General features: G+C 37.8%; 1 protein-coding gene across 7 annotated transcripts in view; it reads right to left on the minus strand.

Moving 5' to 3' along the window:
* KLHL13 (kelch like family member 13) overlaps nt 1-15,783 on the minus strand; it is a gene marked incomplete at its 5' end in the record, with an annotated part of 111,924 nt that overhangs the window by 38,753 nt on the left and 57,388 nt on the right. The window contains one exon of one of the 7 annotated variants that reach the window (XM_082865389.1): nt 3,676-3,731. The exons of the other annotated variants lie outside the window; for them this stretch is intronic. Within the exon in view, the coding sequence (XP_082721515.1) occupies nt 3,676-3,731 (56 nt within the window). Of the gene's footprint in view, nt 1-3,675; nt 3,732-15,783 lie in introns of those variants that run through there. 7 annotated transcript variants of the gene reach the window in all.

Raw genomic sequence — 15,783 nt, forward strand, 5'->3', positions numbered from 1 at the left:
TACACTAAAAATTGACCATTGTGGTACAACCTTTCATTATTCCTTAGACTAGGCAGACTTGTGTTTCCTTAAGCGTACACTGCTAAAACTGTTTCTGAGTCACCCGAGAGCAGGGAGCCCCATGCTTCTGAACGGGTTTGTGCATTCATGATGGGCAGACTGCTAAAATGGACATTAAGAAGGGAGGAAGGAAGAATGGATTTCCAAGTGCTAGAACTATGCCTTTTTCCTATTTATTTCTAACTTCCCGAAGGTTGAATTATTGGTTTCTCTAACTCGTGTCTATCCAATATCATAAAGATTTCACCTTTTCCCTACCATACCTATAATCTAAGTTGATCAGTTTTAATAGGAAAAAAAGTTTTACAGCAATACCGTACTTTTAACAAAGATCCTCCGTTTTGAATTTTGACACCAACCAAATGGTTTTAAATCCTGCAATAATTAGCAAAAATCCTGGCCTTAAGGGTGACATCAATTCTTCTTAACGATATTAGAGCCATAGTATAACCAAAAAATGAATTAATAATATATAACCATGTTTTATTCAACTCTCATGGATATTTAATAAAGAAGATAATAATTTAAATAAGATTTTAACAAGCATAAAAGAAAATGAATATAGTTTTCCACTAGCTTCAGAAATAGCTTTTTAAAAGAAATTATATACATGATATATAGCATACATACATTTGCAGATACTTTTAACCAGCTTTCGCAGACAGACATTTAATTACAGAATCAAATGGAAAAGTGGGAAATAGATTGATGGTGACTGGTACCCCTAACCAGAAATTTTCCATTCATCCAGAATTATTTTAATGGGACATTCAAGCAGAATGTTTCATTAGTTTCTGTTCCCTGCACAGAACCTGGCACATGAGAGGTTTAATATATGTCATCTGAATGAATACAGAATCTCATTTCTGTGGATCATTCCAGAGACATTTCTTTATCATGCGGTGCCTTAAATGGCCGTCAATTATTATTTCACAGAACCACAGATGTAAACGGGACAGGAGTAAAGCTGAAACCACACTGCCCCTATGACATATCCTGGAAATTGTATTTCTTTTTTTTAATAAACTACAGACCACAACTTGTTTCCATGTCATTTGTCTCTTGCTCTTAAAATCGAAAGGCAGAATATAAAAATGCAGCCTATTCTTGGCAAGATAATATGTCTGGCTTTCTAACTAATTACTTCAAAAGCTAAAGAAGTCTTCACTAAAATCATCTTTTTCATGACTTCTTATCAACATCTTTTGATTTTTAAACATTCAGAACATTCCCTATTATTTCTGCATCAGTAACAGCACATGTCATGTCAACCTCCCCAGCAGATTCAATATTCTCTTCTATCTCCTACTCACTAAGTCTATTGACTGGATGTGAAGAGCATTGTTCTTCAACAGTGCAAGGAGGTGAAACCTCTCTGCAAACTCCAAGCCACAATGACATCAAACTATCCTTAAAGGAATGATTATCTGAGTAATTCCAAGAACAAATAACATTTTTAATCTTATCCTTTCTAAGTCATATGGTTGAAAGCAATAAAAGGAGCAGTGGTTCTCAGTGCGGGGAGGGGCATCAATGTCTGGAAACACTTTATGTGGTCGCAGGGTAGTGAGGCGTTGCTACTCTCATCTGGTGGGATGCTGTTAAACATCCTACAAGGCACAGGAAAGGTCTCCACGGCAAAGCAGTGCTCAGGCAAAACTTTCAAGAATGCCAAGGTTGAGAAACCCCAGTACAGAGGGATTAACCTCCTCAGGACAGATTTTCTAAAGAAATTTCATGTTCTAAATAACTTCCCAGTCTGAGAGTTAACTCCATGAGGTAACGCTGGCAGTCAGAAACACAGTAGGATTATTAATTACCACTAACTCCTCCAAGACTGCCTAATAATAGAATACCTCTGCTCTCCTCCAGTCCATCAATCTGAAAAATCAACTGTTTCCAGGAGATAAGTACATAATAGCTTTGAAGTTTATAAGATAATTATGTGGAAAGGCTTTTGTCCTATGTAAACTCATGGAAGAATAATTCCTAAGTCGGCTTTAAACAATTGTTATTTGGATTCACTTTTACATGCCAATTTAGAATCAAGCAAACCCCGTCCAAATAGTCCTATTTCATCAAAACTGTAAAATTATTCATGGGAGAGATTGTGTTCATCAATTTTCTTTTGAAAAATTGAATCTTTTTCTTCCAGCGTCTACATATTGCTACCACACCATTCCCGCCCGCCCCACTACCGCTGGACACATCTTATTTTGTAAACAGTGACTAACCACAGAGCATGAAAGCAATCTTTCACAAAGTGTACATGAGTCACTCAAGTGCACTTGCTCAAAGAGAACAATTACTTTTTCGAAGAGCATTAGGTAGAGATGGAAGCACTGCCTGATGGTCTTACTGAAAGCTCTGCAAAGGTGGTCAAACCAAACATACAGAGACTGTGGCATTTCTTTGTACTAGTATTTGAAGACAAAGGAAATAGTCTAAGCAATTGTCACATGTTAACAGGATGATACTAACATTGTAATGTTGCCTCAAAGCCTTCCATATTTAAAAAATTACCCCAAGGGAAACAGGTGTAAATGACATAGGGACACAATTCATAAATATAAAAGTACAAATGATTAACAGATAGAAAAATGTTCAACTCCATTCGTACTCCAGAATATGCAAATTGAAGCAAATCTGTAAACTTATAAAAGAGTAGAGTAGAAGATATACTCTCAAAATTGCTAGTGCAAACAAATATTAAGCCCCTGTCATCGGCATGGCATTGTTCACTCATGGATTTTTTAATGAAAAATTTAAAATCATCAAATGTACACATTCTTTTCCTTTTTACACTGAACATCATGACAATAAAAGACTGTGTATTACTGGTGGGTGGGCTGCAGCAAGAGTGGTCTGTCAATCTGGTTCAAATACGTTTTCTACAATGAATAGTTCTGTAGAGGTAATAGTTTGGTAGATGTTCTATGAAGAACCGTGTACTTAGAATTCACTATAGCAATCGGGTTTGTTGGTACGCCATATGGGGAAGGGAAGAGTATCTCATAATTGCATCATTTGGCTCCAAAGCCTCAAATAGTCTTAGGACACTCATCAGTCTCAATAAAACACGCTGATAGGATACATGCACTTGCAGAGGAAACATACTGCCCAAGACAATCAGAATACATGTCAAGTTGTTCCCTTTACTTTACTTGATTTCATTTCTGCGGGAAAAAAATAAGTGAATCAGAGAAAAACCAGAAAGGTAAAAGTATATCAATGCCTTTAACTTTTCTCTCTTCAGCTCCTGACCAGTTTGACAGCACTTCTTGCTTGTGACTACCACATTACAAAGTGGTTAAACCTAACAATGTATGTAATTCTAATAACATAATGCCACCGGAACAAAAGAACAGGGGTTTCTGAGTTAGTGTCAAAAGTATTATTCAAATACTGCAATTTCCCAGAGTAATAATATTATTCTAACTGAAAGTCAGCGCCAGTGGGTTGGTGTGCAAGAAGTGCAACAACAACAAAACAAAACAAAAATAAAAGTCATGAATGGTATAACAACACAACAAGTCAGCTTGGTTAATCAAGGCACTGACTCACGCTTCACCACCCGTCCCCCAGAAAAAGAAAATACATATTTCTCACAGTCACAATTTAAAAAGAAAATCAAGAAAAAGGCTTTCTTCAAAGAAGAACTCCCCCGCCATTTGTTTTTCTGCTCTGAAACAGAGAAGTGTCTGCTAGCTGTAGCATTTGCTAAATGAAACATTTCTTGCTATAAAGTTGCATTGGCAGGTGGGGGAAAAATTCAGCCACCTGTTCTCACATTCATTTGAATTTGAGTGCTAAATCCGTCAAGGTATTTCCTTCCCCCATGAGAAATAAACTAAAAGCTTAAGATGATATTAGTCATTTCCCATTGATTTTTCTATAGATTCAAAGTATGCATTCTCCATTGAATTCTAAAGATATTAATAATCTTCCTACCACACAAAATTTAGAATCAGCTCTCCTTCACGCCTCCCATCAAAAACTGAATGATACACACACACACACACACACACACACACACACACACACACACACACACACATTCTCTCAATTTCCATTAAGAAAAATAAGGAAGTGTTTTTAAAATTAAGAAGGAAAATTTCCAATTCATGAAGTAAGTTAATATATATAAAATAAGCCTGGTATTTTCTTTAAAAGAAAAACACCTTAAAACCTAAAATATTTGAAGATATGTCCCAGGAATTCCCTGGCATCTAGTAGTTAGGACTCTGCGCTTCCACTGCAGGGGTCTTGGGTTCAATCCCTGGTCGGGGAACTAAGATCCCACAAGCCACACGGCAGGACCAAAAATAAATAAATAAATAAACTGCTTTAAAAAATAAATAAAAGATTTTAAAAAATAAAAAAATAAAGATACGTCCCAACTAAAATGACATTTACGGTATCACTGTACAAGGAAATCATAAATATCATAGCAACTTCTCTCTTTGTTTTCTTAACATCTTTATTGGAGTATGACTGCTTTACAATGTTGTGTTAGTTTCTGCTGTATAACAAAGTGAATCAGCTATACAGATACATACATCCCCATATCCCCTCCCTCTTACATCTCCCTCCCACCCTCCCTATCCCACCCCTCTAGGTGGTCACAAAGCACGGAGCTGATGTCCCCGATCTCCCCGTGGGAGCAACTTCTCTTAAGAAGGCGTAAATTAATCACTATTTAAGAAACTATGGAGAACGTGTCTCCTTAACAAGGTGTTTGCCTGAAAGAAGTCAAGAAAAGATAAAGCTTTGGTTAGTTATTTGTATTTTTTAATGACATAAGTATAAGTACATTATTGTCAACTTGCAATAAATCTGCTAATGGAAATCTTTAGCATAGATGATATAAAATAGCTGCTAACCTTTCTGACGCTTTCTTTTCTGCTGCAGCTATCTACCAGAGCCCACAAAAGAGAAAAAACTTTCAAGGTGATAGGGCCAGACTGTAAAATGATTTTCCAAAGTAAAGAAGCTTCTTTATATGCAAATGTCTGTCACATGTAAAATAAAATCACATTAATAAATAGCTGATGTCAGTTTTAACATAGGAATAAGACAATCTACCCAGCACCTGCTGTGTACTAGGCAGTGTGCCAGACACGTTCTCTATGCTACTTAATCCTCATAACAATCCCATTTTAAAGACAGGAAACTGAAGCTCAGAGAGTTTAAGGCCTCACCATGAATCTGGTAACTATGACTTGAACCTGAGTCTGATTCCAGAGACCAAATTGTTCCCATCACACCAAGCCTAAAAGACGAAAAATAGCAGAGTAGAGGCCATAAAGCAATCAACGTTTCAGTGTTTAATTTATAAACATGAGGAAGATCTCAGAGAGACACATTCTGTTATAGGGAAGCAATTTGTTGGTTGAACTACTTCAGTCTAAAATTACCCACTTTTACCACTACTTCCATAACAACAGTACCAATGCTAAAAATCTCTCATGCCATTCTCCCAACACATATGGGGTCAGGAGGGAGCATATCCTAGGATATACCTCAGATCAGATTTAGGGAGAACTTGACATTACGGATACCAACATTCAAAAGAACAGATTCTGAATTCCAAAGCCACCCATCGCCATCACAGAAATAGCACTATGACACAGATGAGGGAATTGGGCTAAACAAATGGAATGACAAATGATAGTCTACTCTAACAGGATGAAAGTTAATTATCCAAACCATAAAGCATTTGCATTGAATACCTCAATCCTGTCCCTGAAACACTTTCAGATTAATGTTTGCTCCTTCTGTCTACCATATTTCAAAACTTTAGTCTTCCTTCACCTTTTAAAATTCATATACCAATTAAACTACATCAAGTCTCATGCATCTAGACTAGAAAATTCTACTGTTTGGAAGCTTGGTTTATATACTATTTCTCATTCTTTACATTTCTCATAATATTTGGATGAAAGATATAGATAGACAGATGATAGATACCTGAAGCAGAAATACAAGAGTATAATCTATAAAAATATTGAATCACTATGTTGTATGTAGACCTGAAACTAATACAACATTGTAAATCAACTATACTTCAATTAAAAAAAATGAATTCTAAATGTTGATTCCATACCTACTACATAAAAAAAGCTAAGTCGAAGCTCCCTTGCCTTAAGAAGCCATATAAGGTGAGCAAGTACACAGTGGTAGTGGTGGGAGAGAGAGAGCAATATGGATGCGTAGGTTGGGGAAACAGCACGGACTCCCATCACCATCAATAGTCCCGTTCCCAGTGCACAGAGGAAATAGTTATAATCCTCTGAAAGGATGCTCCCTGCCCCCCTACAGCCAGCACCAGCCTGGCCAGTGAGAAGTCTGAGCTATACCTGAGGTCAGGAGCATGGCTTCTCCTTCTTCTATCCCCAAATGAAGAAACTGAACCAGAGCTCCAACACGCATGCCACTTTTCTATAAAGGAGCTTTTTGCTCCCAGAGGATTTATATTAACCAAAGTATCACTTTATTCCTATTATCTGTAGCTCACTGACTTTGAAATTTGACTATGGTGCTATAGTGCGTATCAATGCAAAAGTGTATTATTAAAGAACTGAGCTTTCACATGCCTAAAATTTCAGATTATTAAATATTCAAATATCCAAGTTATCCAATTTTAGAGTTTATTATAAAGGCAGATTCCACAAACTCAAAACCAGTTAGAAATCACTGAGACAAATCTCTTTGGGAACAGGAGGAATCATTAATCAAGTGATAAAAATCCAATCCTTTTCTGTCTTTTCTGAATTTCCTAGTTATATTCAGCTTTGCAAAGTCAGTAATTCATGACCAGGTCTTAAGGGCATGTTTATTTTTCTTTTAAAAGGAAACATGATAAGAAAAAAAAAACAATAAAGAGTAAGACTTTCCAACTTAAAAGTAACAGCCAATTGTACTCCATGTTTTAAGAATTATAATTGGCAGCTCTACGAGTCCCACTGATTCTGTCTTCAAAGCCTGTAATAAATGTAACAAATCTCAACCTTGATTTTGCAGTGACCTAGCAGCACCTCTAATTATTTCAATGAATGTATCAAATCATTCATTTAAATATAATGTTCAATATGATTTAATCACACCAATGTTTTAATATGACAGCCAATAGTTTTAAGACAGGGGAAGGTAATACAAAAAGAGAAATCAGAAGACAGACTCTAAACCCAAAGAGTCTGAGAATAACACTAAGGATAGCTCTCTCAAGTTTGTTTCAGACGTGGAGCTTGGCGAAGCAAAAAGTCTAATTTTAGTACAATTTTTCATATTAACATTATTTTTCACTTTGTACATATTTGCCTCACCATTAAGGTTTTTTTTTTTAAATAAAACTTAGCTCTAAGACTTTAACTTATCCCTCTTGCGCTTCCCTGGTGGCGCAGTGGTTGAGAGTCCGCCTGCCGATGCAGGGGACACGGGTTCGTGCCCCGGTCCGGGAAGATCCCACATGCCGCGGAGCGGCTGGGCCCCTGAGCCATGGCCGCTGAGCCTGCGCGTCCGGAGCCTGTGCTCCGCAACGGGAGAGGCCACAACAGTGAGAGGCCCGCGTACCGCAAAAAAAAAAAACACTTTTATAAGATTTTGTCCATCGTACAGCAACGCTAAGGAAGGAGTCCTTTGCATAAAGTATTTATGTACCATGACTATGTTTACCCCAAATATTAAGTATTCTTGATAAAATTGGTCATGACTTCCTGAAATGGAGACTGGTTATTTTTTTTTTTTTTTGAGGGAGTAGATGCAAATTATAATTCATTGAGGAGTTTGCCACTTTGAGGGAAAGGTGTTTCTTTTAAGGAACATTATGGTCTCTGGCTTAAAGAAAGTTTGTGTTCTTGGGTGGAACGCAAAAAGGGTAGAGGCAGACCGTATAATTTAAACAACATGACAGGAGGCATCCAGCACTCACATTTCCCAGTCATCTAAGTGGGAATTTTGAATAGAAGCTAATTGGAGCATTTTCAGACTGTGTATGTGTTTTGCAGAAGCGATCTATGAATTGTGAAGTAGTAATGAAGTACTGCCTCCGTCTGTTTGAGACAAATAGGACAGAAGGATATTAAGCAAGAGAGAAGCATTCCCTTCCTTCCTTCCATACCGTCCTTTAAACCAGTGTTTCATACCCCAATTTATAATTTCTGACTCTCAGAGTGCAGGTGAGAAGGACACAGAGAAAACTCACCAAGATGAGTGTCAGGGTGTCAAAAGTTTGGCCAGCTAGTTGGAAAATGCTAGCCTAAATGCTATTCCCCTCAACTCATCCCATCTACAACAAGCTATTTCTTGAAGCAATAAGTCATTTTAAATGTCCCAAATCCAATCTTTTTCTAGATCATGCTTTAAGGAGAAAACTGGCTTATTTAAAGGGACTCTCAAGGGAAATGAATTTGACTACATAGTTCTTAATGATTATTCCTGGAAGCTTGGTCAGTCAGAAGGAAGTTCAGGAATCTCAAATGTATCTAGATGTCACGCATTCAAGAGAGACATAGATAGGATATTCTGGATTCTAAAATAAAGTTGTTATCATCAAAATATTTCAGTCATCTTAGACCCCTAGTTCTCCCCCCTCTCCTATGCCCAGGCAACTGACAAAGTACTACTAAGTATCTCTCTAGTATGTGTCTTTCACCATCTCTCCACTCTCACTGCCCCTACCACACTTTGGGTATCTATTACCTCTTCCTTGGATTTGGTTAGTAACATAACTTACATATTTGTTACAGTATAGCATCTTCACATACTGTGATTGTATTTATAGTTTTGGCGGGGGCGGGGCGGGGGGAGACGGGGTGGGGTGGGGTGGGGTGGAGGACCGGGGGGACCTTCAGGATAGCGGAGGAGGGCTTCCCTGGTGGTGCAGTGGTTGAGAGTCCGCCTGCCGATGCAGGGGACACGGGTTCGTGCCCCGGTCTGGGAAGATCCCACATGCCACGGAGCGGCTGGGCCCGTGAGCCATGGCCGCTGAGCCTGCACGTCCGGAGCCTGTGCTCCGCAACGGGAGAGGCCACAACAGTGAGAGGCCTGCGTACCGCCAAAAAAAAAAAAAAAAAAAAAAAAAAGATAGCGGAGGAGAGAGACGTGGAGATCACCTTCCTCCCCACAAACACATCAAAATACATCTACATGTGGAACAACTCCTACAGAACACCTACTGAACGCTGGCAGAAGACCTCAGACCTCCCAAAAGGCAAGAAACCCCCCACCTACCTGGGTAGGGCAAAAGAAAAAAGAATAAACAGAGACAAAAGGATAGGGAAGGGACCTGCACCTCTGGGAGGGAGCTGTGAAGGAGGAAAGGTTTCCACACACTAGAAGCCCCTTCACTAGTGGAGACAGTTTTCCAAGAGCAGTATTCAATCACTCCTCTCTGCTTGCTGAACAAAAGCCATATCCTACGCTCCTGCATTCAAGCCTTCTTGGACTAGCCCTCCTTAACTAGTTGCACATTTTGGCAAATAATTCAAAGTAAATATATATTTAATGATTTGAGAATAAATAAAAATCCAAATTTATTCACAAACTATCAATTGTTTTGCTTTAGAATATGCTGTTTTCATACATTAGTAACTGCTATGCCTTTTTGTCCTATTGTTAACCAAGCAATGTGTAAAAGCATCTATTTAAAATATTTCTGATAGGAGGAAAACTTAGTTAATTTAAATTGAATATCTGCTGGGAGTTCCCTGGTGGTCCAGTGGTTAGGACTCAACGCTTTCACTGCCGTGGCCCCGGGTTTAGCCTTTTTAAGTATAAAACAATTCAGAACATAAGTAAATGTGGATCATTTATTTGAGTACTAATTTAAAATTTATTTTTCCTAAACCCTACTCAGATTTCCTTTTATCCTAGTCAGCCATTCTTGTTTTCAAACTATACACAGAAAACACATTATCAATTAAGTACAAACATACTAGTTTTAAAACAGAAATTTGTCTAAAATAGTTTTCCCCTCATGGTAAAGGACATGTGAAAATAAGTCAAATAACTCTCAACTTTAAGAGTAGTTGCTCTCTTGGAAGAGATTATAATCTTACTTTCTTTATCAAATTACAATCTGATGAACCATGACTAAAGTTTTCTGGTCACTGGTAAATGGCTTCTATTAAAATTACTTTCAGTCTGTGTCAGCATCATGGTACTTATCGACAAGCAAGGAACAGAATCAGGATTTTGGATTAGTTCTTTTCGTAGGAAAGATAGCTGTAACTTACTCTCTAACAAGACTGTAATTTATTAGATTCCTCGATATATGAAATGAAGAAATGCAACACACTTTGAGTGAAATAATTTGCACAAGGCTACAGACCTAAAAACTACTCTCTCTAGATTCATTCATTGGGGATTTCCCCAGCGGTCCAGTGGTTAAGACTCCATACTTCCAAAGCAGGGGGCCTGCGTTGGATCCCTGGTCGGGGAACTAAGATCCCACATGCTGCACGGTGTAGCCATAAATAAATAAATAAATATTTAAAAATTCATTCATCAACTCAACATCTGAACACCTGCTACGCGCCAGCCACTGCACTAGGAGATATGTAAAAAGAGCAGGCGGGATACTTGCTTGCAAAGAGATCACAGTGAAAGAAATAATTACTTTCCAAAAGACTAAGTGATATAAAAATAATAATAAATTCTCAACATCCTCTACTAACAAATACCATGTTGCATAATTCATATAAACCACAGTAACTAAACTAATTGCAAACTTTGCTCCCTGGTACAGAAGTGTATCAGTTCATATTTAGCATATAAGCGCCAAAATAAATAAATAAATAACATCGACTTTCCTTACTGCTATTTTATTTTAAAGGATTATTCATCCCAGATCAGGCAATCTGCAAGGCTGCATCAGCAATCAAATAATATCCACTATTCAAAACTATAATCTGCGGGCTTCCCTGGTGGCGCAGTGGTTAAGAATCCGCCTGCCAATGCAGGGGACACAGGCTCAAGCCCTGGTCTGGGAAGATCCCATATGCCGCGGAGCAACTAAGCCCGTGAGTCACAACTACTGAGCCTGCGCTCTAGAGCCCATGAGCCACAATTACCGAAGCCCATGAGCCTAGAGCCCGTGCTCCGCAACAAGAGAAGCCACTGCAATGAGAAGCCCGCACGCAGCAACGAAGACCCAACACAGCGACAAAAAAAAAAAAAAAAAATATATATATATATATATATATATATAAAATCTGCAATTATAATTATATGAAAGAAAGCCAAACATATGATGGTGGATCACATCATTTGAAAGAAAAGTCTCTAATTGCATCTATCTATATACTTCAGCAATATGCTTATGAAAAATATGCTAATGAGCCAGGTCACTGGTCTACTTTAGACGAAAATTTTGGTTCCAGTTTCATGAACTTTTGTTTAGCTGTGAATCATTCAGAAATGATTACATATGCACATCCTTTGAGGGAAAGTGCTCATAATGAATGAAAATCACTTCAGTTTAGTGATGCTAAGGGATTATCTATTGGATAATCTACTTACAACCTAAAACATCCATATACTTTTCAAAACTCTATTTCAAAGTATTTTGTAGATCGAACTGTGAGTTAATTAGGAACACAGTTCAGTGTAGGACAAGAGAAAAATCTCTGGCGTGATCACATGTATAAAGAGAAATCTAGTCGAAGTTTTTGTTGTAAACTGGTTTTTAACATTAATTTGTAATACAATTGATGAAATGGGATAAAAGAATAAAAAGGAAATATAAATTAAGACTGAGTTAACTCATCAAATTTGAATGTACACAGATGGAGGAAAAGTGACCAGACTTAAATATCACATTCTCTTTCAAGGTACAGTGGTATGACAATGAATGATTTCTAAGGTTCCTCCCAGCTCTTAGAGTCCAAGAATCCTGAATAAGATACTTATGCTCTTTTTAAGATATGTTCTGATCTCACTGATCAGTGAAAAGCACTATATTTTTGAAACCAGAAAAACAAAGAGTGAAAATAGAAGATGTTACAGGGCAAGCTGTAAATGAGCAAAGGTCTTTTAAAATTTGTAGAAATAACTTCAGTGAGAGACTTTCAAGTGGGGGGGGGGGAGAAAAGGAGAGGGAGAGAGGATGGGGAGAGAGGAAGGACAGAGCGATGGCAAAGGCACTAGTTTAACCCAGTTGTCCACGAACACTCAAATGAGCTTGCCTCTCTAATGTATCACTCTCACAACGTTTCATTCTCAAAATCTCACTGTTTTAAAATACAGTATTCAAGGCTTTTAAATCAAAAACTCAATCGAGCCCCTGCACCTTCCAATCTAATCACGTTAAGCCCTTAAAGGTGGAAGAGAAAGGCAGAAGAGTGGGTCAGAGAGAGAGAGATGTGAAAAAGACTCCTGCCATTGCTGGCGCTGAAGATGCAGAAAGGGAGCCAGAAGCCAAGGAATGCTGGTGGCCTCTAGAAGCTGAGATCAACTGTTGCCTTACAGCCAGCAAGAAGATAAGGACCTTGGTGCTTCTACAACTGCAAAGAACTGAATTCTGTCAATGATCCAAACGAGAAGGAAATGCAGTCTCCCCTAGAGCCTCAGAAGCAAACACAGCTCCACCAACACCGTGATTTTAGCCCAGTGAGACCCATACCAGACTTCTGACCTAAAAAACTATAACATAACAAATTTGTGACGTTTTAAGCCATTAGTTTGCAGCAATTTGTTATGGCAGCAATAGAAAACTCATACATGGAGGTTTTTCTCAGTGCCTGCACACAATCGAGCAATGGGACAATCATGTCCACAAGAAAGTACTAAACATGCTGACTGGTTAGTACCCTAGGACTGTGATAAACAGAGCACATCTGCTCCAGTCAATGGCAGCTAATTACTGGGAGGAGAAAAGGTGGTTGGCCAACGAAGGTAGAATAGTGCTTCGAAAGAAATAGGAAACAATGAGGTTAATCCCAGTATCATATCAGTAAGTAAAGATAATTGCCCCAGTATTTTCCTGCAACTTCACCACTTGACAGTACCATAAAGTAAAGCTAACTTCTCCCTGTACCACCACCCAATTCAAAAAAGTTTATCTCATCTGTCATACTCCTTTGTTCTTCGAATTCTAGTGAGATATTTCCTAATTAGTAGATGGCATGAAAGTAGCAAGAGTCTATAAAAAGAAAAAGGCATTGGAGGAGTCAAGATCATTGAAATCAAGCAGAACTGCGTTTGAATTTTCACTTCACCTCTTACTTGAAGTGTAACATTGAGCAAGTTAACTAACTTCTCGGAACCACTGTGCCCTTAGAGTAAAACAGGGAAAAGACTTACCCTTATAGAGTGTTTGGGAGGCAGCTTCCAAAGTGCTTGGCACTTTTTTTTTCCAGTGAGGGAAGGATTTATTACTACTTGCAACAAGTAAGGAGAACACCGGGAATCTTTCCCAAAGCAGTGTCTCCCCATACAGCAAAATTGGGGAAGTTTTCACACGGTGCTTTGCACTTTTATAGTAGCACTCAATAAATTGTATTCCATTTAACTATGTTAAACCAGGACATTTTTGAAAATTGCAAATAAATATGTTTCACATGAAATTTACAATATCTGTTGTATAGGCTAGATTCAAGAATTCTGAAAGTTGTTTTTAATTACATTTTTCTTATGGAAACATGTTATTTCATTTCTCCACTGAACCATATCATAAGAAGAATTGTCCAACGAGCTGGGCATGCTCCTGTCTTACCATACCATAAATGTCGCAAAATTGGGTTAAAAACAACATATACCCTCATCCTAGTAAGTCATGCCAGTGAAAATATTTTACTATAATTGGAAACATAATATAATTTTATTTTTCTCTAAGATTACATCATATAGTCTGGGATCAAACTGTTGATGCTTGTAAGGTAAAAATATATACACTTGTGTGCTATAAAGTACCTAAGCCCTGTCCAACTTAAAGAATGGCACTCCATTTTTCTTGTTTTAAAAGGTGACTATCAAGTTTAAATGTAAATTGCATCATTTTCCATCTTATGGAATATGTACTTTCTCTTTTTTTCTTTGTTTAAATATTGGAGTATAACTGACATACATTGTATTAGTTTCAGGTGTACAACATAATGATTTGATATTTGTATATATTGCGAAATGATCATCACAATAGGAATATGCACTTTAAAATCTGGTATCTATATCCAATTCATATCTCCTCAGTGAGCCCAGATACATTTCTCCTCTGTAGTAGTTTTATTGCCATTAAATCCATTATCAATAATGCAAGCACAGTAAACAAGAATGTTATTTAAACTGGTTGTCTTGGTTTAGCATTTTCACAGGAGCAAAATAAATCAAGCAATTTAATTGTTTATAAATAAAGACAGGATAGAAGATAAAGTCTAGTCATTTTGAATAGCTGCAAGGACTATATCCATGATACCCAGCAGAGTTATGCCTGGCGCATAACAGGCAGTAACTTCTGAATATTATAAACTCAATATACAAGGTGACTGAGAAAGAACTGAGCTCTTTCAAAAGTGGATTGCTCAGTAACTTCTTTATGTACTGATGCCCTAAGAATCTCACGTTTATACCACCTCTTTCTTGGCCTTGAGGAGATAAAGCAATACACTGTGGCTGCTATTTCAATTTAAAATATCGGCATGCACAGCGCTTATAATTCTTGACTCTACAAGTAATACAGTCATTAATACAGATACTTGCCTATCTCTTCCTTCTTTCTTTTCCGTCCCCCTAACTTGGCCCTATTTAGGTCTCATCTAAATATTCTAAATTTCAAGCAGAATGTCTGGAATCCTCAGAGTTCTTAGTAACTCCAGACTTCGCGCGATGGTGAAAGATTTGCATTTCCGTCTCTCTTCCCTCTGGGGAAATGTTTTGAGGGGTACTTGGAAGTAACACTCATTTAGGCATAAAAAAACAACGAATCTAGATAAATTTTCGACAAGTAAAATTCTTGGAAATTGCTGAAAGTATCCGAAATACTAGCTTTCTGTCTTGTAAGTTTCTTGTGTGCAATATTCCTCAGATACATTCAATGGTTTTAAGAGATCTTTTTAAAGACACATACAATAGGCTTTAAAACAAAATTTTAATTTCATTTGCACATGCCAGAATTCCTCAGACTCGAAGATCTGAAGTAGCCAAGAGGATAAACGCTGACTAGGAGGAACAAGCAATCTAGTCGTAAACCTCCGAAAAGAAGTTTGTAAACTCTGAGTCACTGTGGTTCAGGATGAATGCTATGATTAAAAAATAATATAATTGCAGGCTCTTTAAGATAAGCAAAACGCCTGTATGAAAGGAGAGAGGTCCATGTGGGGAGCATCTCATTCAGATGTAGTATCTTGTATAAAGTTTAACACAAAAAAACTATCTGGGTGAGGCACAACCAGCAGAGTGAAGAGTCTGGAAAACATGTCACATGAGTAATGGTTAAAGAAAGAAGATTTCCAGGCTTGTACGTTATGGAGGAAATAATATTTTTCTCCATAGCTCCAGAAGGCCACACCAGGAATAGGAGATGAAAGATAAGAGGAATCGATTTTGCTCAATGCATGGAAGAGCTGTCCACGAATGAAAGGTGCTGGCTTGGGGAGGTAGTGAGCTCTTTGTCACTGACAGTGATCAAGGAGAACGTGCATCGGCATCTTTCAGAGTTGTCACAGGAAGGATTCCTGCTTTAAAGGGGATTTGGATTCTCTAAATGACATCTAAGGTCACTTTTATCTG

The sequence above is a fragment of the Leucopleurus acutus genome (genome assembly GCF_964270905.1).
Source record: "Leucopleurus acutus genome assembly, chromosome: X".
NCBI lineage: Eukaryota > Metazoa > Chordata > Mammalia > Artiodactyla > Delphinidae > Leucopleurus > Leucopleurus acutus.